Source organism: Oryctolagus cuniculus, chromosome 12, assembly GCF_051225735.1.
Source record: "Oryctolagus cuniculus isolate XC-2025 breed Fujian yellow rabbit chromosome 12, ASM5122573v1, whole genome shotgun sequence".
NCBI classification, from domain to species: domain Eukaryota; kingdom Metazoa; phylum Chordata; class Mammalia; order Lagomorpha; family Leporidae; genus Oryctolagus; species Oryctolagus cuniculus.
In genome coordinates this window covers 99,201,371-99,225,227 of record NC_142878.1, presented here as the reverse complement: position 1 = coordinate 99,225,227, position 23,857 = coordinate 99,201,371, and the positions used below count along the sequence as shown (strand labels likewise).

The 23,857-nt window shown below is 54.2% G+C and overlaps 2 protein-coding genes and 1 non-coding gene across 7 annotated transcripts in view; 1 reads left to right on the top strand and 2 right to left on the bottom strand.

The window, feature by feature from the left end:
* Positions 1-395: 395 nt before the first annotated feature.
* Positions 396-468, bottom strand: TRNAR-UCG (transfer RNA arginine (anticodon UCG)). The gene has a single exon. It is a non-coding gene; the product is annotated as a tRNA-Arg (tRNA).
* A 136-nt stretch (positions 469-604) lies between these two features.
* POLG (DNA polymerase gamma, catalytic subunit) lies at positions 605-16,895 on the top strand. Of its 4 annotated transcripts, none has more exons than XM_017337563.4 (23): positions 605-866; positions 1,530-2,306; positions 4,558-4,753; positions 5,362-5,526; positions 5,633-5,779; positions 5,863-5,942; positions 6,942-7,124; positions 7,217-7,371; positions 7,532-7,658; positions 8,449-8,685; positions 9,473-9,593; positions 9,742-9,828; positions 10,125-10,232; positions 10,649-10,809; positions 11,510-11,563; positions 11,657-11,774; positions 12,575-12,710; positions 12,816-13,062; positions 14,294-14,416; positions 14,536-14,704; positions 14,881-15,089; positions 15,864-16,024; positions 16,512-16,895. In XM_017337563.4, the coding sequence occupies exons 2-23, from the start codon at positions 1,690-1,692 to the stop codon at positions 16,586-16,588; spliced, it is 3,678 nt and encodes a 1,225-aa protein (XP_017193052.4). In that variant the 5' UTR covers positions 605-866; positions 1,530-1,689; the 3' UTR covers positions 16,589-16,895. The 4 variants fall into 4 exon arrangements, 3 of the variants coding, with proteins under 3 accessions (XP_017193052.4, XP_051690182.3, XP_089166838.1); XM_089310712.1 differs by having other exon boundaries at positions 729-877; XM_051834222.3 differs by lacking the exon at positions 5,362-5,526 and having other exon boundaries at positions 711-866.
* Positions 16,198-23,857, bottom strand: part of FANCI (FA complementation group I) — a 105,104-nt gene continuing 97,444 nt past the window's right edge. For both annotated transcript variants that reach the window (XM_089310711.1, XM_070054524.2), the window contains 4 exons: positions 21,096-21,164; positions 18,236-18,331; positions 17,845-17,952; positions 16,198-16,943 (listed from right to left, as the gene is read on the bottom strand). In XM_089310711.1, coding sequence (XP_089166837.1) covers positions 16,875-16,943; positions 17,845-17,952; positions 18,236-18,331; positions 21,096-21,164 — 342 coding nt within the window. In that variant the 3' untranslated portion in view covers positions 16,198-16,874. The remainder of the gene's footprint in view (positions 16,944-17,844; positions 17,953-18,235; positions 18,332-21,095; positions 21,165-23,857) is intronic.

Genomic DNA, 23,857 nt, shown 5'->3' with positions numbered 1-23,857 from the left:
CAAACCCCCTGTGAGGACCACCTAGAAAAGTGCATGACTTCATGTGTGGAGGGATCGAGCCCAGCGAAGCGGGATGCTGGGCTTCGCGGCCAGTCCAGGCGCGGGAGCCCACAAACTACACCTGTTGGGACCGCGGAGGTCGCCGCGTCGGCGGGGACAGGACCCCTGGCCACTGCTCAGCTGGGTCTGCAGGCTCCCCACACGGGGTTCAGCAAAGGCGGCGGTGACTGGGTACTTCCCTGGGGGCGGCCCTCCCAACCCTCATGCAGCCAGGAGGAGGGTGTATTTCAAAGACTCACAGGGACTTCTGGAAGCGGCGTGTGACAGACGAGCGCGCTAATAGTCCGGCAGCCCGGTCCTGGTGGAATAATAAAAAGCGTAACCAGGCTCTATTGCGACCGCGGCAGGACTCGAACCTGCAATCTTCTGATCCGAAGTCAGACGCCTTATCCATTAGGCCACGCGGCCGCCCGGTAACAAGCTGCCTGTACGCGACCTAAAATGTGTTATTACAGCCTAGCCGCCAGCTCGGGAGCGGCCCACAGGCTTCTTGAGAAGGGGAGCCTGGCCCTGGGCTTCCTGGTTCCGTAGGGAGGGCCCGCCCGGAAGTCCCCCTGCTTCCCCCGCGGGAGGACCGTTCCATTGGTGGCTCTCCTATTGGCTGCGCTGGGAGTCTCCCGCCTGCCTCTTGGTAGCCGCGGGACCCAACCGGGCGCAGACGGGAAGTTGCGGCTGCCAGCGGGGCGTCCTGGCCGGCTGCAGGCCGCACGCTAGCCCGAGGCTGCGCAGGCCGCGCGAAGGGAGACGCCGCGTCCTCAGCTTGGGGTCAGGGGGCCCGCAAACCGGGAAGCAGCAGGAGGCCCGAGGTTTCCGGCGGGTCTGCGAGGGAGGCCGGGTCGCTGGGGGGCGGTGCGGCCCCACGCTCTCCACTCGGGGAGCAGGGCCCGGAGCGGGGCGGCGGCTCGTGGCAGGGCGCCGGGTGCAGGCGGGCTGCCGGGCGCGGGGGCTGCTCGGCGCGGGGGCAGCCGCCGACACCCCCTGCACGGCTCCTGCAGTCAGCGGGGCCGCGGTCGGGTTCCCCAGGAGTGGTGGCCCAGTCGGTGGGTTCGAATCCAGGCGCTGGATCCTAAGGGTTGCCGGGCTCTCAGGCCGCGGCGGTCTATGACGGCCCCTTTCATTGGCCGCGGCGACACATGCACCCGGCGTCACTGGGACCCCAAAACCCCATTTTACAGAGCAGGAAACCGGGGCCTAAGGAGCCTGCCCAAGGTCACGCAGTTCGTGGGGGCCAGAAGCAGGGGTCAAGCTGGCGCTGTCCCACTGCGGAAAATGCTCTTAACGGCCGCCCGCAGCTTCGCCAAGTTCACTGGCGCACCTGTGTGGACCTGTTTGCTCGGGGAGGGTATTGGTATTCCCAGGATTGGCTGAGGCTTTGCAGCCTTCAAGTCCTGCCCCGGGAGTGATGGCCGGGTACCCCATGTAATACCTGTGTGAGTGCATACATGCGCTTTGCCATCTGTCTCCTTTAGGATTCGTGGGTTGAAGGCAGGCATGATCAGACCCATTTCACGGATGGGAAGGCAGAGACGGGACGCGTCTCTCTCCAAGGCTCACAGCCAGTGAACGCAGCCAAGCTGGAGCCCAAAGCCAGGCGCCCCGACTCCGAGCGGGGGGCTTCCTGTACCCACCATGAGCCTGAGCCGCTTGCTTTGGAGGAAGGTGGCCGGAGCCGCCGTCGGGCCAGGGCCGGTTCCAGCTCCCGGCCGCTGGGTCTCCAGCTCCGCCCACGTCCCCGTCCCCAGCGAAGGGCAGCCGTCGCCGCCACGAGTGCCATCTTCGGAAGGCGGCCAGCTGCGGTACAACGCGTTGCACATCCAGATGCTCTCCAGAGGGCTGCACGAGCAAATCTTCGGGCGCGGAGGGGAGATGCCCGAGGAGGCCGCCGTGCGCCGCAGCGTGCAGCACCTGCAGGAGCACGGGCTCTGGGGGCAGCCAGCCACGCCCTTGCCGGACGTGGAGCTGCGCCTACCGCGCCTCTACGGGGACAACCTGGACCAGCACTTCCGCCTCCTGGCGCAGAAGCAGAGCCTCCCCTACCTGGAGGCGGCCGACTCGTTGTTGCGGGCGCAGCTGCCCCCCCAGCCCACGAGCTGGGCCTGGGCGGAGGGCTGGACCCGGTACGGCCCAGAGGGGGAGCCCGTCCCCGTGGCCGTCCCCGAGGAGCGGGCCCTGGTGTTCGACGTGGAGGTCTGCTTGGCAGAGGGAACTTGCCCCACGCTGGCGGTGGCCATATCCCCCTCGGCCTGGTAAGTAGGGGCCGCGACAGGGACGTTAGCTTGCACAGGGCCCGGCTTCATAGTGTGGGTCAGTGACCATTTACTGAGCGCCTCCTCCTGGGTGCTGGGTGCTCACCTAGGGACTGCTGGGGTGGTGGGGAGCTAAAAGGACTTAGCCCCTGCTTCCTCGCGCTCACCTTCTGGTGGGAAGACGCGGGCAGTGAACAGACCCCAGAGCAGGGAGAGCTGCCAGGAGGGGCCGTGCAGGAAATCACTTCTGAGCTGTGCTGGAGACAACTGGGGGCCGCTTGAGATGCCCGAGATTTGGTGCCTTCACCTCCTCCCCCCAAGAGCCTCATGGGAAGTTAGTCTGCAAAGACATGTAGACAGTTTTTCTAACTGGGGATAACACTGGCTATTTCGGGAGAGATTTCCCTTTGTGGGAACTGCCCCAGGCAGCCTAAAGGCGTTCAGCATCCCCAGCCTCTAGCTGATATTTTGGCCCCAAAACAGATCTAGCCAATCTTTCTTTCCTTTTTTTATTTTTTTGACAGGCAGAGTGGACAGTGAGAGAGAGAGAGACAGAGAGAAAGGTCTTCCTTTGCCGTTGGTTCACCCTCCAATGGCTGCCGCTGCCGGCGCGCTGCGGCCGGCGCACCGCGCTGATCCGAAGGCAGGAGCCAAGTGCTTCTCCTGGTCTCCCATGGGGTGCAGGGCCCAAGCACTTGGGCCATCCTCCACTGCACTCCCTGGCCACAGCAGAGAGCTGGCCTGGAAGAGGGGCAACCGGGACAGAATCCAGTGCCCCGACCGGGACTAGAACCCGGGATGCCGGCGCCGCAAGGCGGAGGATTAGCCTAGTGAGCCGGGCTGTCTTGTCTTTCAATCACGAATAATTTTTATGTTATGGCTTCACACATAGCTGGAGTCCTGGGTCTTGGTTACAGCTGTGGCTTTTTATTGTAGCTAAGGTCCCTGTCATCACTCCAGCCTCATGTATTTGGCCATTCTTTAGCTTTTTCTTCTTCGTCTTCTTTTTTTTTTTTTCTTTTTTTTTTTAAGATTTATTTATTTACTTAAAAGGCAGAACAACAGAGAGAGAGGGACGTACAGAGATCTTTCCTCTACTGGTTCACTCCCCACACGGCTGCAGTAGCCATGCTGAAAGCCAGGAGCCTGGAACTCCATCCTGGTGTCCCACATGGGTGCAGGGGCCAAGCACTGGGCCATCATCCCCTGCTTTCCCAGGTGCATTAGCAGGGAGCTGGATCGGAAGCGGAACAGCTGGGACTCAAACGGGCAGTCTGAGGTGGGATGCTGGCACCACAGGCGCTGGCCCCGCCCGCTGCGCCACAGCGCTGGCCCCTTCCTCGTTATTTTTAAGGGCTCTCCCATGCTGAGTTAAAAGGGAGGGGTTTTCAGCTTGAGTCCCTTGGCTTTTCCCACTGTTTGCAGTGTGAGATTTTGCTGGCTTTAAAACTAGGATCCTTTTTCTTATATCCCCCCCCGCCCCGCCCCCTGTGGAAACTAGTTCTATGTTGAAACGGTTGAGGCAGAAAACCCTCCTCCCTTCCGTAAGGCCGAGGGAGCGCCTTCACAGCTGTGTTGGCCACACACGCGTCGTCACTCGCTCTGACGCTGGAAGGGCCTTGGCCATTTGGAATAACCTGTGGCTCTGGGGCCATGTGGCTCTGGAGTCAACGGCAGCCTTGTCCTGGATGGGTGGCAGGCCCCGCCCCTTCCGCCGCCCCAGCACAGGCATCTGCGCTTTCTCCGTCTTGCACTTCCCTGTTTGCTCGCTTAGGGTGGCCGTGGCTGTGGCCGTGGCCGTGGCTGTGAGGGCTGTGAGGGCTGTGATTTGTCTTTGTCCCTCAGAATTTTGGCAGCCATGAGACGATTCATCCTGAACGTGTGCGCAGTGTTTGCCATTTCCATTTTTCCCATTTTCAATGAAAAAATCCACTTTGGGTCCTGCTGTCACCACCTGGCCCCTTTATTGGCACTTTGAGCAGGGCTGTTTGGACTTACAGACACAAAGAGCAGTCATGTTCACAGAAACCCCACAGACCAAGATGCACACTCTGGACATTGGTCTCCAGTTTTACCCCCAGCACACGGGCGCCCTCCCTGTCCGCTAGCGCTCGGGGGTGGGAGCACCCCGTGGCATCCTTTGTGTCCCTAGACACAAGTGCAGGACCTGGCCCGTGGTGGTAGGCGTGCAGTGGGTGATGTGGAGTGGGAGTCCAGTGCCCCCATGGTGAACCTGCCCCCCCCCCCCCAGGTATTCCTGGTGCAGCCGGCGGCTGGTGGAAGAGCGCTACTCCTGGACCAGCCAGCTGTCGCCGGCTGACCTCATCCCCCTGGAGGTCCCTGCCAGTGCCGGCAGCCCCACCCAGCGGGACTGGCAGGAGCAGCTAGTGGTGGGGCACAATGTGTCCTTCGACAGAGCCCACATCCGGGAGCAGTACCTGATCCAGGTAAGGTTCCTGGGGCTGACTGCAGGCGGCTGGCCAGGAGCCCTGCTGTCAGCGTTAGGGAGGGTGTTGCCTTCTGGGCAGTGTCTCTTTGGGGCAGCTGTTCCCCAGCCCTGTCTCTGGTCTCTGGGCCCAGCTGTGTGTCCCCATCACAGAGTAGGAGAGGCCCTCACCTGTGTGGTGTTTTAGAGCCTGGCATGGTCTTGGAGCCTCTGGGCCACAGCCTGAGCTCACGTCCCGCCTCAGCCGCCAGCTAGCCGCTAGGGCTCCTTAAGCTTTCCAGGCCTCAGTTGGCTTTACTGTAAGAGGAGCTTATAGGATTATTAGGAGGGCTTGAACAGCACACACAGGTAAAGCAGTAGAACCGGGCCCGGCATGTAATAATGGCGTTTCTTCACTGTGTGAGAGTGCTTCGTCACTGTGGCTTTGGAGTAGCACTGCGAGACAGGTGGGGTGGGCGAGGGCAACCTGAGTGTGAGGTGCTGAGCTCAGGCAGCCTTGCTGACTGCCCTGGGCCATGGAGCTTGGGGGGGGGGCGGGCGGCCTGGTGGGGCTGGCTTGACACCGCTGCTGCAGTGGCGGGCCGGCCCCTCAGCTGCCCCCCGCCCCAGGGCTCCCGCATGCGCTTCCTGGACACCATGAGCATGCACATGGCCATCTCAGGCCTGAGCAGCTTCCAGCGCAGTCTGTGGATGGCAGCCAAGCAGGGCAAGCACAAGAGCCAGCTCGCTACACAGCGAGCTCAGAAGTCCCGGAGCAAAGCCACTGGCCCAGCGGTGAGAACACGCTGTGGGTGGGCAGCGTCCTGGAACCCCACCCCATGCCACCCCTCCTGCTGGGCTTGAGGCCAGGCTGTCCTGCGTTCCTTGCTCTGGCCCCCAGATCTCATCCTGGGACTGGATGGACATCAGCAGTGTCAACAACCTGGCGGACGTGCACAGCCTCTACGTGGGGGGGCCTCCCTTAGAGAAGGAGCCTCGAGAACTGTTTGTCAAGGGCAGCATGAAGGACATCCGGGAGAACTTCCAGGTACGCGCTGCGGCAGATCCGCGCTGCCCTGCAGGTGGGGTGGGGCGGCTGTCCACCCCGTGTCCTCCTGTCCCCTCGTGCAGGCCCTGATGCAGTACTGTGCCCAGGACGTGTGGGCCACTCACCAGGTCTTCCAGCAGCAGCTTCCCCTCTTCCTGGAGAGGTGAGAGGTCACCTGTGGGGACTCCCTGGGGCCCAGCGGGTTCCTGGCACTGCTGTGACCAGGTGTTGCTACTTCTTTGTCAGGCTGGGGACATCAGCCTTTCTAGCTGAAAGAATGGAGCCCTTCTGGGTGCATCGGTCACCTTGTCCCTGGACTGTGGCTTTGTGCAGAGGCCCTGGAGGAGAGGGCGGGGGGTGCATGCTAGCATTCCTTACCCCGGTCCTGCTGTATTCGGTGCCTTCTCTACACCCAGATCCCGTGCTGAGGGTGGAACAGACACCCTGCCTGTGTTTTAGTGAGTCAGGTCGTGTGACGTGTCAGCCCGATCTCGGGCAGCTCTGGCCCGTCCTCTCCTCACCTGGCCTTGGGCAGGTTACTTGGTTTTTCTTTCTCGGTGTTCTTGTCTGAGAAACATACACAGATATACTCAACTAGCCCAGCTGTGGGGTTCATGGTTGCTCTGTGGTGTGCATAGGTTGCTGTGTGTATAGGTTGTGTATAGGGTTGCTGTGTGTATAGGGTTGCTGTGTGTATAGGTTGTGTATAGGGTTGCTGTGTGTATAGGTTGCTCTGTGGTGTGTATAGGGTTGCTCTGTGGTGTGTATAGGGTTGCTCTGTGGTGTGCATAGGTTGTTGTACATAGGGTTGCTGTGTGTATAGGCTGTTGCGTATAGGGTTGCTGTGTGTATAGGCTGTTGTGTATAGAGTTGCTGTGTGTATAGGTTGCTCTCTGGTGCGTACCGTGCCTGGCAATCATTCAGTGACCTGTAATCCCCACAATACCTCTGAGGAGAGAATACTGCTACTAAGGTTTTATGGATGGAGAAACGGAGGCTCAGATGTGAGGTGCCTTTCCTCCGCTAGGTGGCAGCAGCGCTGCCTGACTTTAGAGCTGTTACTGTGGGTGGTTGGGTTGAACTTGGCCAAGTGGCTCAGGGTTTAGGCCACAGCCTTGACTCCTGTGATCATTCGTGTCAGTCTCTGGTTTTTGCCTGCAAGGTGTCCACACCCGGTGACTCTGGCTGGCATGCTGGAGATGGGCGTCTCCTACCTGCCTGTCAACCAGAACTGGGAGCGGTACCTGGCAGAAGCCCAGAGCACCTATGAGGAACTGCAGCGGGAGATGAAGAAGTCGCTGATGGATCTGGCCAATGACGCCTGCCAGCTGCTCTCGGGGGAAAGGTAGCCAGGGTTTGGGCAGGCAGGGAGCAGGCAGGGAGGAGGCCTGGCCATCGGCTCGGCCTCAGCTCTGCACCGGTGAACCGGCTCTGCAGGTATAAGGATGACCCCTGGCTCTGGGACCTGGAGTGGGAGCTGCAGGAGTTCAAGCAGAAGAAGGCAAAGAAGGTGAAGAAGAAGGAGCCAGCCACAGCCAGCAAGTCGCCCACCAAGGGGGCTGGGGCCCCTGGGGATCCCATGGACGAGGAAGGTGGGAACGTGGGTGGGAGGTGGGTGGGGTCCACCCGGGGAAAATGCCAGGACCTAGGGTTACTTGGGAAGGGTTGCCCCTGCCTTCTGGGGATGAGGGGTCCGGAGAGTGTCTTGTTGGGAGGCCCTGGTCCCAGCTGTCCCCTTGCCGTCCTGCACAGACCCTGGCCCCCCCAGTGAGGAGGAGGAGTGTCAGCGAGATGTCACAGCCCGAGCTTGCTTGCAGCAGCTGAAGGACACCACGGAGTTCCTGCCCAAGCGACCCCAGCACCTTCCTGGACACCCAGGGTGAGTGGAGCATCTGCCCGGGCGCCGCCCTCGCGGCCCCGTGTCTGCGCTGGAGCACAGAGGCAGGGTGCCCGTGCGCACCTGGCGGCCTGCTGCCGTTCCCACTCCATCTTCCGGCCCTGCCATCACTGACCCAGCAGGCACGGTGCTTGCACAGGGTGCTGGGCACCTGCTGTGTGCTGGCCCCTGGCGGGCACCAGGGGACAGGTAGGAGCTTTTAGCCTTGGGAAAGCCAGGTGCGTGGAGCAGTCAGCGCAGCGTGGTGTTTATGTCCATGGTGAGACAGAGTGAGCAGTGAGGAGGCAGTTCTGTCGGCGGTGGAACAGAGCAGCTGGTGTGAACGGGGTGCTGACGTTGCACTTGTGTGACCCGAGAGTGCCCCTCTCCCCGGTTGCGGTCACAGCCCCGGTGAGCAGCTGCTGGTGTGTCTCCAGACAGTGGCAGGCCCGAGGGTGGGGGGTGCAGACGTGCCCCCATTTGTCCCGTCTTGCCCTGGATGAAGTGGGGCTTGGGAGGGAGCTCAGCCCTGGGCTGAGGTGTGCTTGCTGGTCCTGGCTTCTGAGCGTTCAGTGGGACGGACATAGAGGGTCTTTCCTTTTGAGATACTTTAATTATTCTAGGGGATTCCATGGGGGTCCCGACCAGAACACTCCAGGGGAGGAGACAGTGACTGTAGGCTGAGGTCATCAGAAAGTCCTGGGCCTTTGAGGGTGGGTGGGACACATGGGAGAGACCCCCCCTGCCACGTCTCCCTCACCACCATGACACTGCTCTTTGTGGTGCTGCGTAGGTGGTACCGGAAGCTCTGTCCTCGCCTAGATGACCCTGCCTGGACCCCGGGCCCTAGCCTTCTCAGCCTGCAGATGCGGATCACCCCCAAACTCATGGCACTGACCTGGGATGGCTTCCCTCTGCACTACTCAGAGCGTCACGGCTGGGGCTACCTGGTGCCCGGAAGGCGGGACAACCTGGCTAAGGTGCCAGTGGGCAGCACCCTGGAGGTGGCAGGGGTGCCCTGCCCCTACAGGTGAGGCTCAGGCTCAGGCTCAGGCTTTGGGGGAAAGGCGCTGGAGCCTGGGGCTCTCTCCCCTAGCTGGGGAAATCAGTGAGAAGAGGTTGAGTCGGTCTTCCAAGGCTACCCTGACCCTGTGGCCTCAGAGACTCGGGGGCAGTTGGGACATTCAGAGTGGGGGGGCCACTGAGGCCGGCCTGTGGGGCCCAGTGGCACAGCTGCCTGCAGAGAGCATGCAGAGACGGGGAGCTGGGCGGGCTGGCTTTTTGGGGGAGTGTAATTTGAGCGCCAGTGAAATAAACCTTTCGCAGCTTCCCTCGTGTGTTCCCCAAGCAGCCCTGTGAGACAGGGCGGTGATGCACATGTTGTAGCCGAGGATGCCTGGGGAAATCAGTTGACTTGAGGTCACAAACCCTGGCTCTGGACAGGCGTGTGCTGGGGTAAGCAGCGGCCCAGAATTTACAGTCCTGGCTCCGACGGGCAGTCAGAGCATTGTGGACCCTGTGGATGGACAAGGCCGGAGCCACCTGGGACGGGGCCCTGGCTCCGCCGTGCTCTGCTCCCAGCGCTGCTCTTGAGCCTGCAGCTTTGTGGAGTAAGAGGAGCTTGGACCTGAGTCAGACCAGGCGTGGAACCCCAGCCCGCCACCAGTGTGCTTTGGCGTTTCCAGTTTGTCACTCCCCGTCTAAAACTCCGGGCAAGTGCTGTCCACTTTGTGCCTCAGAGTTGGTTCTGAGGAGTAAGCAATGGGAGCTGCCCAGCCAGCGCAGCACCGGTACTCAGAGGCCGCCGCTCTCTGCAGAGCCATCGAGTCCCTGTACAGGAAGTACTGCCTGGAGCAGGGGAAGCAGCAGCTGCAGCCCCAGGAGGCGAGCCTGGCCGAGGAGTTCCTGCTCACTGACAGCAGTGCCATGTGGCAGACGGTGAGACAGGCTCCGGCCTGAGCCCCAGGGAAGAGGTAGCCTTCCGGGGGTGGGGGACTGGCCTCGCTGACTCATGTACTGTGCAGGGCTGGTGGACTGGGACCCACCCAGGCCCTTGCCTCACTGCTGGGTCCCTGGGCCTACCTAGGTGGAAGAACTGGGCTGCCTAGACGTGGAGGCCGAGGCCAGGATGGAGAACGCAGGCGCTGCAGGACCAGGCCAGCCCCTGGCTCTGGTGAGAGGGGTGTCGGTCAGGGGTTTCCTGGGTGGGTGCCGGGTGGAGGGGCTTCCCTTTGCCTATGCAGCTCTTTTCTGCCAGAATTCCTTAGGTCCTGAGTGTTGGGCAGTCTTGCCCTGTCCCCAGGCGGCCCCACCTGAACTGGAGGCCAAGGAGGAAGCTGAACCTCATGGCCTCTTGTCAGTTCTAAGCTTACCTGCTCATAGTGTCAGCCCCTTCTCCCACCCGTGCCCCATGGCCCTTGCTGAGTTCAGGCTGGAGCAGGGCCTGACGTGGGTGTGTGGCCCCCACAGAGTGCTGCTGGTGGCTGCAAAGCCAGCCCGCCCATCTATCACCATGGCAACGGACCTTATGACGACGTGGACATCCCCGGCTGCTGGTTTTTCAAGTTGCCTCACAAGGTGTGTGTCCTGGTTCCTGGCCTGTCCTGCGGTGACCCCACTGTGCAGCTTGCACAGGGACTCAGACCAGGAGACCGTCCTTGTAGTGGTGGGGCAGAGTGTGACTTTGGGCAAATGCTGCTCTCTGAGCTTCCGTTTCTCTTCTGAAAAGTAGGTACTAAGGGACACAGTGTAGAATTCAATGCTGCAGGGCGTGTCAGGTGTCCAGCACCACATCTGGACGCGATAGCTTCTGTTGACTGGTAACAGCTGTATGGGAGAGCCAGGGGTGTGTGATGCAGCTGGGGATTTGCCCTAGATTGCTAGAGGTTTGGGCTCAGTGTCGGGAGGAGCCCCGCAGTGTCGGGAGTCCTGCGGTGCCTCCCCACCAGGGTCTGCCAGCTGACTCCAGCCCCTGCTGCGTTTGCCTTCTGCAGGATGGTAACAGCTATAATGTAGGCAGCCCTTTTGCCAAGGACTTCCTGCCCAAGATGGAGGATGGTACTCTACAGGCTGGCCCGGGAGGCGCCAGTGGGCACCGGGCCCTGGAGATCAACAAGATGATTTCTTTCTGGAGGAATGCCCATAAACGTATCAGGTGAGTCTCTGTGGGAGGGAGGGCAGAGAAAGTCCTGCCCGTACCCCAGGCTAGGTTTCTGCAGCCCGTGGTCTTTCCCCCTTTCCTCCCTGGGTCTCCTGATGCAGTCTGGGTTGCCAGAGAGACAGCGTGGCTGTGATCCTGAGACCTGACTGCTTGTCCTGGTGCCGGGGACCTCAGGCAGGTCTCTTAACCTCCTCAGCTTTAGTTTCCCTGCTGACTTAGCGTGGCACTGAAGGACTCTGATGGCCCCTTCCAGCTTTGCCAGAACCACCTGGTGTAACTGCTAGGGCGTTGGATGTGGCTGACCCTTGGGGGACTGATGGTTTTTGAGCCCTGTTAGGGGCTGGGAGCAGGGTCTTGGAGTCTGCGAATGGCAAATGGACTCGTCTTGAAGACCACATCCACGCCAGGCGGTTGAGGCTACCAGCATACTCTTGTGACGGGTCCATACGGAAAGAGGCAGTGGCTTGAGACACCAGGAGAGGGGCGGACGCTCCTTAGAGGCTTGCACAGTCCCTAGCTGGTTTATGTCCCTGCTGGTTGTGCTTTGAGCCCCAGTCCTTGGCTGAGCCATGGCCTACCCGGAGTCAAATTAGTAGCAAGAAGGTTGAGGACTGCAGCCCTGAGGTACGGGCCATGGTGGGATGACGGCGGGCTCTGCTCCCTGGCGCTGGGCTGAGTCCGATTGTCCCCACAGCTCCCAGATGGTGGTGTGGCTGCCCAGGTCGGCTCTGCCCCGTGCTGTGACCAGGTATGGCCTGCTGAGAGGTTGTGGGAATAGAACTGAGTGGGGAAGATCCTAGGACCAAAGCAAGTTGCTGAGACTCATCTCCCTGCACTCCAGGCACCCCAGCTACGATGAGGAAGGCCACTATGGGGCCATTCTGCCCCAGGTGGTGACTGCTGGTACCATCACCCGCCGGGCTGTGGAGCCCACATGGCTCACTGCCAGCAACGCCCGAGTACGTGTCCTCTGCGTCTCCAGTCTCTGCCTTTCATCTCCTAGGTGTCTAGGTCTGGGACCTTCAAGTGCCTTGAGGGCTCTGCATGGGGAAAGAACACAAGATGAGGGTCAGGCAGGGCTTAGTTCAAATCTGGCTTCGAGCCGGCGCCGCGGCTCACTAGGGTAATCCTCTACCTGCGGCACTGGCACACCAGGTTCTAGTCCTGGTTGGGGCGCCGGATTCTGTCCCGGTTGCTCCTCTTCCAGTCCAGCTCTCTGCTGTGGCCCGGGAGTGCAGTGGAGGATGGCCCAAGTGCTTGGGCCCTGCACCCGCATGGGAGACCAGGAGAAGCACCTGGCTCCTGGCTTTGGATCAGCGCGGTATGCCAGCTGCAGTGCGCCAGCCTCAGTGGCCTTTAGGGGGTGAACCAACGGAAAAGGAAGACCTTTCTCTATCTCACTGTCCACTCTGCCTGTCCAAAAAAAAAAAAAAAAAAAAAAATCTGGCTTCGTTCCTTCAACAGAAGTGCCCTGGTCATCTGCTCCTGGCCGCACAGGGACAAGGATAATAGCCACGACTGTTGTGGCGTTCAGATGAGGTTCTGTGGGTAAAGGGCCAGGTGTAGCGCCTTGTCGCCCCACCGCTGACAGGCGGTTGTCTGTGGAACTGGGGAGTGTGGAGCAGTGCTGTCAGGTGTTCTGTAAAGCTGTCCCCAGAGGAAAGGCCCTAGCACCTTCTCCGTCAACTCTGGCTCCAGAAGTGGGGGGTAGGACCGTCACTTGGGAATCTAGGAAGGCCTGACCTCGTTCTCCCTGCAGCCTGACCGAGTAGGCAGTGAACTGAAGGCCATGGTGCAGGCCCCACCTGGCTACGTCCTCGTGGGTGCTGACGTGGACTCCCAGGAGCTGTGGATCGCAGCCGTGCTGGGAGACGCTCACTTTGCCGGCATGCATGGTGAGCAAGAGTGGTGCTGGGGCAGGGGCGAGGCAGCCCCGCCTCTTGGGGCCCAGGTGGCTGAATAGTGTTTGTGAGCTTCCCTTCTTGTGTCCTGTTCTGCAGGCTGCACGGCCTTTGGCTGGATGACGCTGCAGGGCAGGAAGAGCAGGGGCACGGATCTCCACAGTAAGACAGCCAGCACGGTGGGCATCAGCCGCGAGCACGCCAAAGTCTTCAACTACGGCCGCATCTATGGGGCTGGGCAGCCCTTTGCCGAGCGCCTGCTAATGCAGTTCAACCATCGGCTCACACGGCAGGAGGCGGCCGAGAAGGCCCAGCAGATGTACGCCGCCACCAAGGGCCTCCGCCGGTGAGGCTCCTCTCCTGACCCATGGCAGCCCTCAGGACCTCGGGCCTGCCGCAGTGCGCTTTCCTGCGCCCATCTCACTGCTGCCATGGCCAACTCCAGGGTGGTGTGTCCCTGGAGTTGTGACGCTCGCTTTATGGTCAGCCTTAACGTTCTCGTGGGGATACAGCTGCACATCTGCATGTTGTCAGCAGCAGTCATGCAGAGGTTGCCCTCGGCGCCTCCAGGGAACGAGAGCAAGCGGAGTGGGCAGAGCTGACAGGAGGGTGCTGTGGGCAACTGGGAGGTGTAGGCTGATTATGGTAGAGGAGAAGGCCTCAGTGACAGGCTTTCCGTTCACCAGCCTGGCTGGCAGGTTAGTTTGCTTCGATGGTTCTACCCACCATGTGCTCAACACCCTGGCAGATTAGTCAGTGAGAGAGGAGAGGTACGTTTACAGCTTTCTTAGGCATAATCTACATGACAAACTGTAATTTAACTGGCAGACTCACTGTGGGGCCTGACCTCCTCGTGGAATGAGAACGTGTCATCAGGGCAGGAAGGGGTGCTGAGTGCTGTCCAGAGCAGATGGGTAGGTAGTGCCTCCCATGTGTGGTGGGAGGTGAGGCTTATACTGCAGTGTGTTGGTGGAGGCCCACGTGGTGGGGAGCAGGTCCTCTAACCAGGTAAGTGACATGGCCTTAGTCTTTGGGGGACAGCCTGGTGACAGCAGCAGGTTGGACTGAAGTTGGGGAATCAAGGTCAGTGGGAATTGAGAACGGGAAGCCATGCCCGGCTTCTACCACGTTCTACCATTTTCTGCGTCTCTAAAGCCTCTCCTGCTCTAAGTATTAGCACATCCTTGTCCACTCTAAATCTGGAGTGACAGGTCTGTCTAGCTGCCTGTTGAACAAGGCACTTGTAGGTAAATGGGCAGTTGTGTCCAAGGCATTAGGACAGTAAAAACAGTGATGGCCCTTGTGTTGGGGGGGGGGTCTTTGTCCTCTATTGGGCTATCATGGTAGACCCCAACTTCTGTGGCCCCAAGTGTGGGTTTGGTCAGGGTTGTACCCCTCCCTAGCTGCATGACTCCAGCAAGTCACTTAGCTTCTCTGAGCCTTCATCTCTGAACTGAAGCCTGTAGGGGACAGGCGTGTAACCCCATGGTGGTTTTAGAAAGTTGAGTGAGATGATGTGTGAACGCTGTTGGCAGAGAAGGCAGTGCCCTGGGAACAATGGTGGTGTTGTTACCCAGGTATCGGCTGTCAGAAGAGGGCGAGTGGCTGGTGAGGCAGTTGGACCTATCTGTGGACAGGACTGAAGATGGCTGGGTTTCCCTGCAGGATCTGCGCAAGATTCAGAGAGCAGCTTCCAGGAAGTGAGGACCTTCTGTGTGTTTCAGATGGAGGGAGGGGCCTGGGCTGACTCCAGAAAAGCTGGGATGCTTCGGTTTTTAGCTGAGATACTGAAAGACAAAGCCTGCCCCTGTTCCTGCAGGTCGCACTGGAAGAAGTGGGAGGTGGTTGCCGAACGAGCATGGATGGGGGGCACAGAGTCAGAAATGTTCAATAAGCTGGAGAGCATCGCCATGTCCGAGACGCCCTGCACCCCGGTGCTAGGCTGCCGCGTCAGCCGAGCCCTGGAGCCCTCAGCTGTCCAGGGGGAGGTACCTCGCTACCCTTGAAACACGGGGAGGAAGGTAGAGGGCTCCCTTTGGGTCTCACCAGTGTGTACAAATGGAGCCTGAACTGAGTTTCTCCTGGGGCTTCTAACCTCTTCCCCCAGAGCTGAGTGAGCGGTGTGTAGAAGAGCCCCTCACCTGTGCCTCCCTGTATTCCCCAGTTTATGACCAGTCGTGTGAACTGGGTGGTACAGAGCTCTGCTGTGGACTACTTACACCTTATGCTTGTGGCCATGAGGTGGCTGTTAGAGGAGTTTGCCATTGATGGACGCTTCTGCATCAGCATCCATGATGAGGTTCGCTACCTGGTAAGGGAGGAAGACCGCTACCGTGCTGCCCTGGCCCTGCAGATCACCAACCTCCTGACCAGGTAAGACCACGGCCTCCCTGGCCAGGTGCTCCTGTGTAGGGTGGGAGCTCCTCGGGCCTGGCTGGGCAGTGTCGTTTTCATTTCCCAGAAATGACTGTTTCCGCTTTTATCTCTTTTTAAAAAATTTATGAAAGTCGTCCCGAGACTGGCAGGGAGTTTGTTACAGAACAGTTTAAACTGCTTCTCTAGCAACACAGCTTTCTGTTCTGAAAATCAAATGACAGAAAATGTCACAATTCAGAAAAAACAGACATGTTGTTTTTTCACGCAAAAATGTTTTCTTAGGTGCCAAAAATTTGCTTACTACAGTTAATGGGGAAACTCAAATACGCTTTTAAAAATATTCTATATATTGAGCTATATTTTCTTATAGCAAGATTCCTAGTTCACATGGATGATTAGTGATGGTACCAGTTCCATGTTGATCTGCCACTCAGAACCAGTTTGGGAACCTTGATCTATCCTGATGAATGGGTAGACAACAAATGCTTAAGGTACTCAACACTGTCACCCACTGCCCTCTTAATCATTTCCTAGGGGGTTAAGCTTAACAAAGCTAACAAAAAGTCCTTAATTATTCCTTAAGCTCCAGCCCAGTAATTCAAAGTATTTTAAAAATGTCTCAATAAAGTGTACCAAAGTGGAAAAAAAGTGTGTTGAGTCCAGCTAAGAGCACAGAAGGGAGGCCCTGCTCTAACATGTTCTTTCTCTCAGAGTGCTGAGCCCGTGCCCACAGCCAGGGCATCGCGTGAGAGGAGACTGGGTCTCTTTCAGGTGCATGTTTGCCTACAAGCTGGGTCTGAACGACTTGCCCCAGTCAGTCGCCTTTTTCAGTGCAGTCGATATCGACCAGTGCCTCAGGAAGGAAGTGACCATGGATTGTAAAACCCCTTCCAACCCAACTGGGATGGAAAGGAGATACGGGATTCCCCAGGGTGAGCAAACACATTTGATCCTCATACATGTATGATGTGAGATGGGTAGACAGGAAGTAGTCTTGGACAAAGCTGTTTGAGTTTATAAGGTGCCCTATGTCAGAGGGAGCAACATGTTTCTACAGAGCTGTTCACAGGACAGCAGAGCTTCGACTGTTCCGCCTATACCTGTTCTCAGTCACACCAGCAATGCTTAAGATTTATTACATATAGTCAAAGTGCATTCTCAGGTGAAAAACACCTGTGCTTTAAATGCCAAACAAGTAAAACAGAAAGCTTATTATCTACTTAAAATGCATCCAAGATAAACTTATCGTATCAAAAAAAAAAAAAAAAAAAAAAAGGGTGTCCTAACATGTGACAAAGTGTTCCCTGAGTTCTCTCAACCTTCCCACCCTCCTCTTTGACATGAGGCTTCTTTTCCGACACCTGAGTGCTCCTTCACGTTCCTGAGAAGGCATCCTAACCGGTTTGCACTGTCTTGCAGGTGAAGCGCTGGATATTTACCAGATAATGGAACTCACCAAAGGCTCCTTGGAAAAACGAAGCCAGCCTGGACCATAACTCTGCCGAGGCTCTGTGCTTGCTCCTGTGGAGCTTCAATGGGGGTGGGGCAGGTTCCCAAACTCAGGCTCTCAGCTGTACTTTTTGCAAAAGGACTTGCCTAAGGCCAGCTGTTTTTCAGTATCAGGACCCGCCAAGAAGATTCCTGCTCAGTGAAGGTGCAGAGGTGCAGTTATGTGTTCCGTGGGCTTAAAACAAAGATACCAACTTCAGTGTGGGATGTAGGACAAGGTGCACTGTTGCTTCTTGCGTGAAAAGGAAGCAGAAACCCCAAAGTTCACATTGATTAACTCAGGCATTTCTGTTTCTTCTTGGCTGGTTCTTTGTTCTGTCTCCCATGCTCCGTTGCAGTGCCCTAGAAGGGTAGAGAGGTAAAGCTCTAACATGCTAAATCTGCTCTGAGGCAGAGGAATAATAATTAAAAAAAAAAAAAAAAAAACCCTAACATTTTTCTTCTCATCAAAGCCTGTGTTAGTCATGCTTTCTCCCCTTTCCTACTCATGGGAGGTGATTATGTTGAAGTAAGGCAGGGCCAACTCCTTCCCTTAGGACTTCTGTTATACTGAGGACAGAATGACAGTGAAGGAGCCTTGGGCGTCAAAATGCTACATGACCCTCCTGAACTCAAACGCCAAGTAGTACAGGGAGTAGATGAGGCTGGGTGCATCAGGCCCTAGAGTGTGATACACAATCTGAAGAATACAGGTTCAAAACTTTAAGAAGCCAGAGATCCAGGGTGCTTTATATAAGAAACAAGGATGGGCCCCTGATTTGTTAATTGCATCTTGGACAAACTTAAGATGATGAGAATTTTAGGTGTTAGTGTCAAGGAAACATTTGGGCTCTGTTTCAAAGTGGTAAAACTAAAGGGTAAGGAAGAAACTGGCAGGAACCGAAGGAAGCCTGACCACACCAAGTGGCCCTGCTGTGAGGGAGGGCATGGAACAAGGGAAGGTTGTTGTCTGATTGTTAAAAAGGAAACAGGGAGGACCCACAGCAAGACTACTGTCACCACCCTCCTCCGGGAAATGACTGCCAAAAATGTACACAAGTCTGGATAGCCTCATAGGATTTTGTATAATTCCCAGTTCCTCAAGGGCCCTTAGCTTTCACCTTTGCCTGACTACCCTTGAGCCTGCCTGTCTGTTGGTACTTGCTCTTCCACTTACCTACAGCTGCCTCTCGATAGGCTGTCAACAACCAGCTAGAAAGAGTGGCTGGGGCTTACTGTGCTCTGGGCAGAAGCAGACACTAACCTCTTCATCTTCATCTTCCTCGTCCTCTCTCAGAACCATGTCCAGAATGTTCCCTTTGATCTTGAAGTCCCTTGAAGTGCTAAGCTTCATGTGCTGCATCAGGTTCACCTGTGACATGATGTAAGCACATCTCACTTGAAGGTCCTGCTGGGACAGCTCAAACCATTTTTAGTGTACCCATGATGCACTCCTCAGTTCCTATTTAAAGTAAGTACACTGCCACTTGGAAATGCATTTCCAACAGTTTCCTACTTGATGTTTGGAATCAGGCCCTCAGATCAGAAATAGCAAAGAAACTGATGGATTATAGTTTTTCTTCCCATCTGTGGTATGGTTTGCCAGTTGTCCACAGGGTAAATAGAAATGATGACAAATAATCCAGTATATTTACCTTGGATCTCTTAGAAAGGTGGATAAGAAATTTTTCATACTGTTCAATGGCAAAGATGAGGTTAGGGATTGGCTTGGTTTCCCGAAGAACTCTGGCCTATGGACAGAAGAAGATAAGACTTGAAAGTTCAGGTTTGATAGTTCTTGATGTTTTTCTGTGGAGCCAGCAGAAATGCACATGACTTTTGGGGGGTACATTAGTCTGTCAGTCAGGTGCAGTTGTACTTATATTTTGAGTCTCAAAGGACCTGAATGCCAGTTGGAATAGCACTGAGTCTTTCCATTTAAAATTCCTATTTTTGTTATCTAGACTGGATAAGGAGGACAGGACCATTTGTAGGAATTATGCTGGTTTTTTTTTTTTTTTTTTTTTTTAACATTTATTTATTTGAAAGGTAAAGACTCCACCTGCTGGTTCACTCCCTAAATGCCTACAACAACCAGTACTGGGCCCAAAGCCAAGAGCCCTTAACTCTATCTGGGTCTCCCACATGGTAGCAGGGACCCAAACACTTGGGACATTATCCCAGGCAAATTAAGAGGACGCTGGATAGGGCGCAGAGGAGCCAGGACTGAAGCCCACATTTTCACATAGTGGCTGGCTTAACAAGTTGCACCACAGCACTCATCCACTGAATTGATAAAATAAGCTCAATATTTCCTTTTTCTGATTTGTACATTTTTCCTGCTGGGATTATTCCTACCACTCTCCCATTGGAACTGTAACTTGTAGATTTTTAAAAATGTTTCATGTGTGTCTGTATATGTGTATCAGAAACCCTCAAGTCAGGGCTAGCTCTGGTGCAGCAGGGTAAGTGCTGCCTGCAGCAACAATATTCCATATGGGCACTGGTTTGAGTCCCGGCTCCTCCGCTTGTGATCCAGCTCCCTGCTAATGCTTCTAGGAAAGCAGCAGAGAATGGCCCAAGTCCTCAGGCCCCTGCATCCAAGTGGGAGATCCAGATGGACGTTCCTGGCTTTGGCCTGGTCCAGTCCTAGTCATTGCGGCCATTTGGGGAGTAAACCAGCAGATGGAAGATCAGTCTCTCACTTTCTCTGGCTCTCCTTTATAACTCTGCCTTTCAAATAAATAGATAAATAAATCTTAAAAATAAAAAACTCACAAGTGAGGACACTGTACACACTTGTTTTCACATTTTAAAAAGTATTACTGGGCCGGCGCCGCGGCTCACTAGGCTAATCCTCCGCCTAGCGGCGCCGGCACACCGGGTTCTAGTCCCGGTCGGGGCGCCGGATTCTGTCCTGGTTGCCCCTCTTCCAGGCCAGCCCTCTGCTGTGGCCCGGGAGTGCAGTGGAGGATGGCCCAAGTGCTTGGGCCCTGCACCCCATGGGAGACCAGGAAAAGCACCTGGCTCCTGGCTCCTGCCATCGGATCGGTGCGGTGCGCCGGCCGCAGCGCGCCGGCCGCGGCGGCCATTGGAGGGTGAACCAACGGCAAAGGAAGACCTTTCTCTCTGTCTCTCTCTCTCACTGTCCACTCTGCCTGTCAAAAAAAAAAAAAAAAAAAAAAAAGTATTACTTTGGCAGTAATTCTACAGCTGAACACTCAGATGGTATTTTTTCAGGCCTCTACAGTATTATCCAGTGTATATATACTATGACCTCCTTGACCAGGCCTCTGTTAATGTACATCTTAGTTACAGACACTTTGTGGAGAAATGGAATTAAAGTGTTTTTTTATCCAAAAAAGTGAAATTTACACATGGTAATACACATTTTCCATTAACTTTTTGAAGACATCCCTTGTGTGTCTAATATTATACTTTTGAATTGAAGGGCAATTCTGTATACAGGCCTTTACCATTTGTAAATTGTTACAGAATGTGTATCTCCTAACACTCCTAAGTTGTTGCCAAACTGCCCCCTTGAGAAGTTAGTATGAAGTCTTGTGTTGCCAACAATGTGCTATATATCCGCCTTCCTGCATCCTCACCATCTCTGAGATTCTTCAGGGAACACCTTTTACAGTACCAACTTTTCCTAAAAACAAAAAGGGACATCCTAGACTATTTCATTAGTTCTGTTTGAGGTCAAGATTTTCTGGTGCTTCTTGAAAAAATGTTGTTGGTTCAAAGGAAAAATAAGATGTCCTATCTCATCATACAACTCACTAGTTAAGAAGCAGTCATAGGGCCAGTGCTATGGCACAGTTGGTGAGGCCACTGCCTGCAGTGCCGGCATCCCATATGCGTGCCGGTTCGAGTCCCAGATGCTCCACTTCTGATTAAGCTCTCTGCTGTGGCCTGGGAGAGCAGCAGAAGATGGCCTAGGTCCTTGGGCCCCTGCACTTGTGTGGGAGACCAGGAGGAGGATCCTGGCTTTGAATCAGCGCAGCTCCTGCCATTGTGGCCGTGCGCCTCTGCTTCTCAAGTAAATAAATCTTAGGAAAAAAAAAAATCAACAATCATGTAAACATACATATACACACTTGTGGGTACTTCAAAAAGTTTATGGAAAATGCTTATTTTGAGAAAATGATTTCAAATATTTTTGCATAAAAACTTTAAATTCTATTTTCCAGGGACTTTGGTAATAGCTTTTTGAGATACATTCCACATACCATATAATTCACTCATGTACACAATAAATACGTATATCAGACAGTTGTGTAACCATTACCACAATCAACTTTACAGATGCCCTTTTTAGCTATCCCCCCAGTTCTTCATCTCCCTAAACCACTAAGCTCTAGTCAACTACTCATCTTTGTCTCAGATTTCTATTCTGAGTAATTCATGTAAATGGAATCATACAACAAGTGGTCTTCTTGGGACTATGGCTTTCACTTAACATAGTGTTAAAGGTTTACCAGTAATGAATGGTCGGCCTCAGCAGCTTACCATGGCTGTGCTAACAGCAGCAGTCTTCTTTTTCTTCTCCCCTGTATGTGTCAGGCCATTACTCTTGTTCTAAAGAAACAGAAACACATTCATTCTTTCCATTCCTGAAGATTTTTCTGTAGAGCTGGTGGCAGTTTCCTGGAGTATGGAGATCATGTCTGGTGAGTAAAATGATCTGTGCAGCCAATGCTGCGAGCTGGGAAAATGCCAGTGATGTCGTACAATTCTCAGCAATTTTTTCTTCTCTCTTTTTTTTGTTGTTGCTGCTGGGAGACTTACATGAAGACCGAGGGCAGAACTAACCATTACTGTCCTAGGCCAGCCAGTGGACAGTGAGGTGCAAAAGGACGGTTACAGTGCAGACGGCAGGGTGGAAGCAGAGCAGACGGCTTCCTGCCGAGCAGCTGGCTGTGGAAGCCGCTCCAGGAGCCTGCAGTCTTCCCACTTGGAAGCAAACACCAGATGTGTCTCACACGCAGTGTGAGTCTCATGCTCAAGAAAGGTTTCAAGAGTAGGAGGAACTCTTCCCTATGTATTACCTGCATTATCAGGTAATAAAGAGCTCCCAGAGAGGGGGGGGGGAATAATTAAAAGAATCAAGAAGTATAGGATTCTGATAAAGCAAAAGTGAATCAAGACCTAAGTTAGGAAGGATGGGAAGAAAACACTCAAGTGTCAAGTACATAAAATGTAGGAAGCTCTGACCTCAAGAGAGATCTATACCTTCTAGGCAAGGAACATACCATGCTCCATGGAGACAAGATAAAACAGATCTGAAAATGCAAGAAGCTATACTACTAGAGTCACAGGAGAGGCAGGAGGCTTGTTCCTTGTGTTAGGTTCTAGAAAATAAGCAACAGTAGAGATTCTAGAGGGGCTAGTTTGAAGTAATCTATTTTTGGGCCCTGGAAGGCATGGTAGAAGAGGGTAAAGTCCTATTTAGGTAGGAGAGGAAAGTGTAAAATGAGCCATCTTCCTAGAGATTGTATCCAAGACCCTTTGAAACTCCCTAAATCAAACCTGTGCACTGCCCATTCCTACTGAACCAGGTAAGTGAAGCATCTTTCAAAGATGTATGATTCAGGTCTCACATGTGGCACAGCAGGTAAAACTGCCTTTTGCATAAGGGCACCAGTTCGTGTCCCAGCTGCTGTGCTTTGCACCCAACTCCATGGTAACGACCTGGGAAAGCAGTCAAGGATGCCCCAAGTGCTTGGGCCCCTGCCACTCATTTGGGAGACTGGATGGAGCTCCTGGCTTCAGCCTGGCCCTGTCCTGGCTGTCATGGCCTTCAGCAGTAAACCAGCAGATGGAAGATCTCTGTCTCCCCATGCCTCTCTCTCTGACTTTTAAATACATACAGAAATCTTTAAAAAAAAAAAAAAAAAAAAAAGTGTGATCTGGAAAGCATTGTTTTCAGTTTCCTATCAAGATTTATGGTAAGTAAGAAAAAGGGGCGTATAATACAATCCCCATTTCTGCACAAGAGTTAGAGTTACTGGAAGTATGGGCTGTGGCCTCAGGTTGTTCATTCAGTGAATCTCACAAAGATGAAAATGTTTGCCTGTAGATCAGCTAACTTGTCAGTGAGGCACATATGGATGAGGAAAGGGATAAATGCCCAGGGAATACATGAAATGGGTTTTGTGTGATGTGGGGAAAAATTAGAAGTCTAGAAGGTACCTAATATTTTCCCAGAAGAAAATACTTAAGTAGGCTCAGAAACACAAAAATGTAAAACTCTCCATCATTTTAGATGTCAACAAATATCAAGTATGAGTCCAGAGCAGGGGATGGCAAACTACAGCCCCCCAGGACAAATCCAGCTCCCTGTTTTTGAGAATAAAGTTTCACTGGAACACAGTTACAATCATTTATTTGTATGTTATCTAAGACTGCTCCTATGTTACAACAGCAGTTAAGCAGGTGTGGCAGAGACTAAAACAGGCCTAAAACATTTACTATCTGGCCTTGAACAGAAAGTTTGCTGGCCCCTACTATAGAGACTAACTAGCTGGAGTGAAGTCCCAGGTCTGCTTTCTAGCTGTCTGTTTTTGGACATTTCAATAAACTTTTCTCACTACTTGCACAAGTGTAACTACTGATCACAAAGCAGTGAGGATGAATAAGGTGATATATGAAAGGAGATTAACAAAACAGACACAAGGTCCAGGGTTTGCTAAATTCAGCTATTCTAATAAGTTGAACAAAGTGGTTTTTGGATTATAATTTTTAGACTGTAGTAAATATGGCTTAACAGCAGTGTTTCCAAAGCCAATATTCTTAATTTTCTACCAAATAGTAATGTTGTTATTAAAAAAAAGTTCCTGAGTAGGTTTGAAAACTATGACTGAACATACTGTTGGACTTCTCAGTGCTTCCAATATGCTAATGGGCACATGAATGTTTAACATAAGGAATACTGTGGGCATCATTTCTCACAAACTTGCCCTTTCCCACCTTAGGACTTAATCTATACAGGATACTTTATAATTGTGGCCCTGAGGTATCATCAAGACTTGGAGATGCAGAATTTAAAACCCAAATTTAGGAATGGAGGAATATACCCCATTATAGATAACAGGTATGTTTGACAGAAGGGCACCCTGTATGAAATTTTATGAACAGGAAGCTTGGGAAAGCATGCCTGAGAGCATTTGGGTGAAACAAAAGAAAACAGGAGGAGTGGAGGCTTGATGAGTAGGTTGCACTTCCCGACCAGACAGAAAATGAATGATGAATTTCTGATACAGATCACAAAA

What these genes read in the sequence shown, in the direction of transcription:
- POLG (XM_017337563.4), top strand. Translation starts at nt 1,690, where the DNA reads ATGAGCCTGAGCCGCTTGCTTTGGAGGAAGGTGGCCGGAGCCGCCGTC. An exon ending in CACCTTCCTGGACACCCAGG is followed by an intron (nt 7,659 to 8,448) that starts GTGAGTGGAGCA and finishes GGTGCTGCGTAG; the next exon opens with GTGGTACCGGAAGCTCTGTC. An exon ending in GCCACCAAGGGCCTCCGCCG is followed by an intron (nt 13,063 to 14,293) that starts GTGAGGCTCCTC and finishes GTTGTTACCCAG; the next exon opens with GTATCGGCTGTCAGAAGAGG.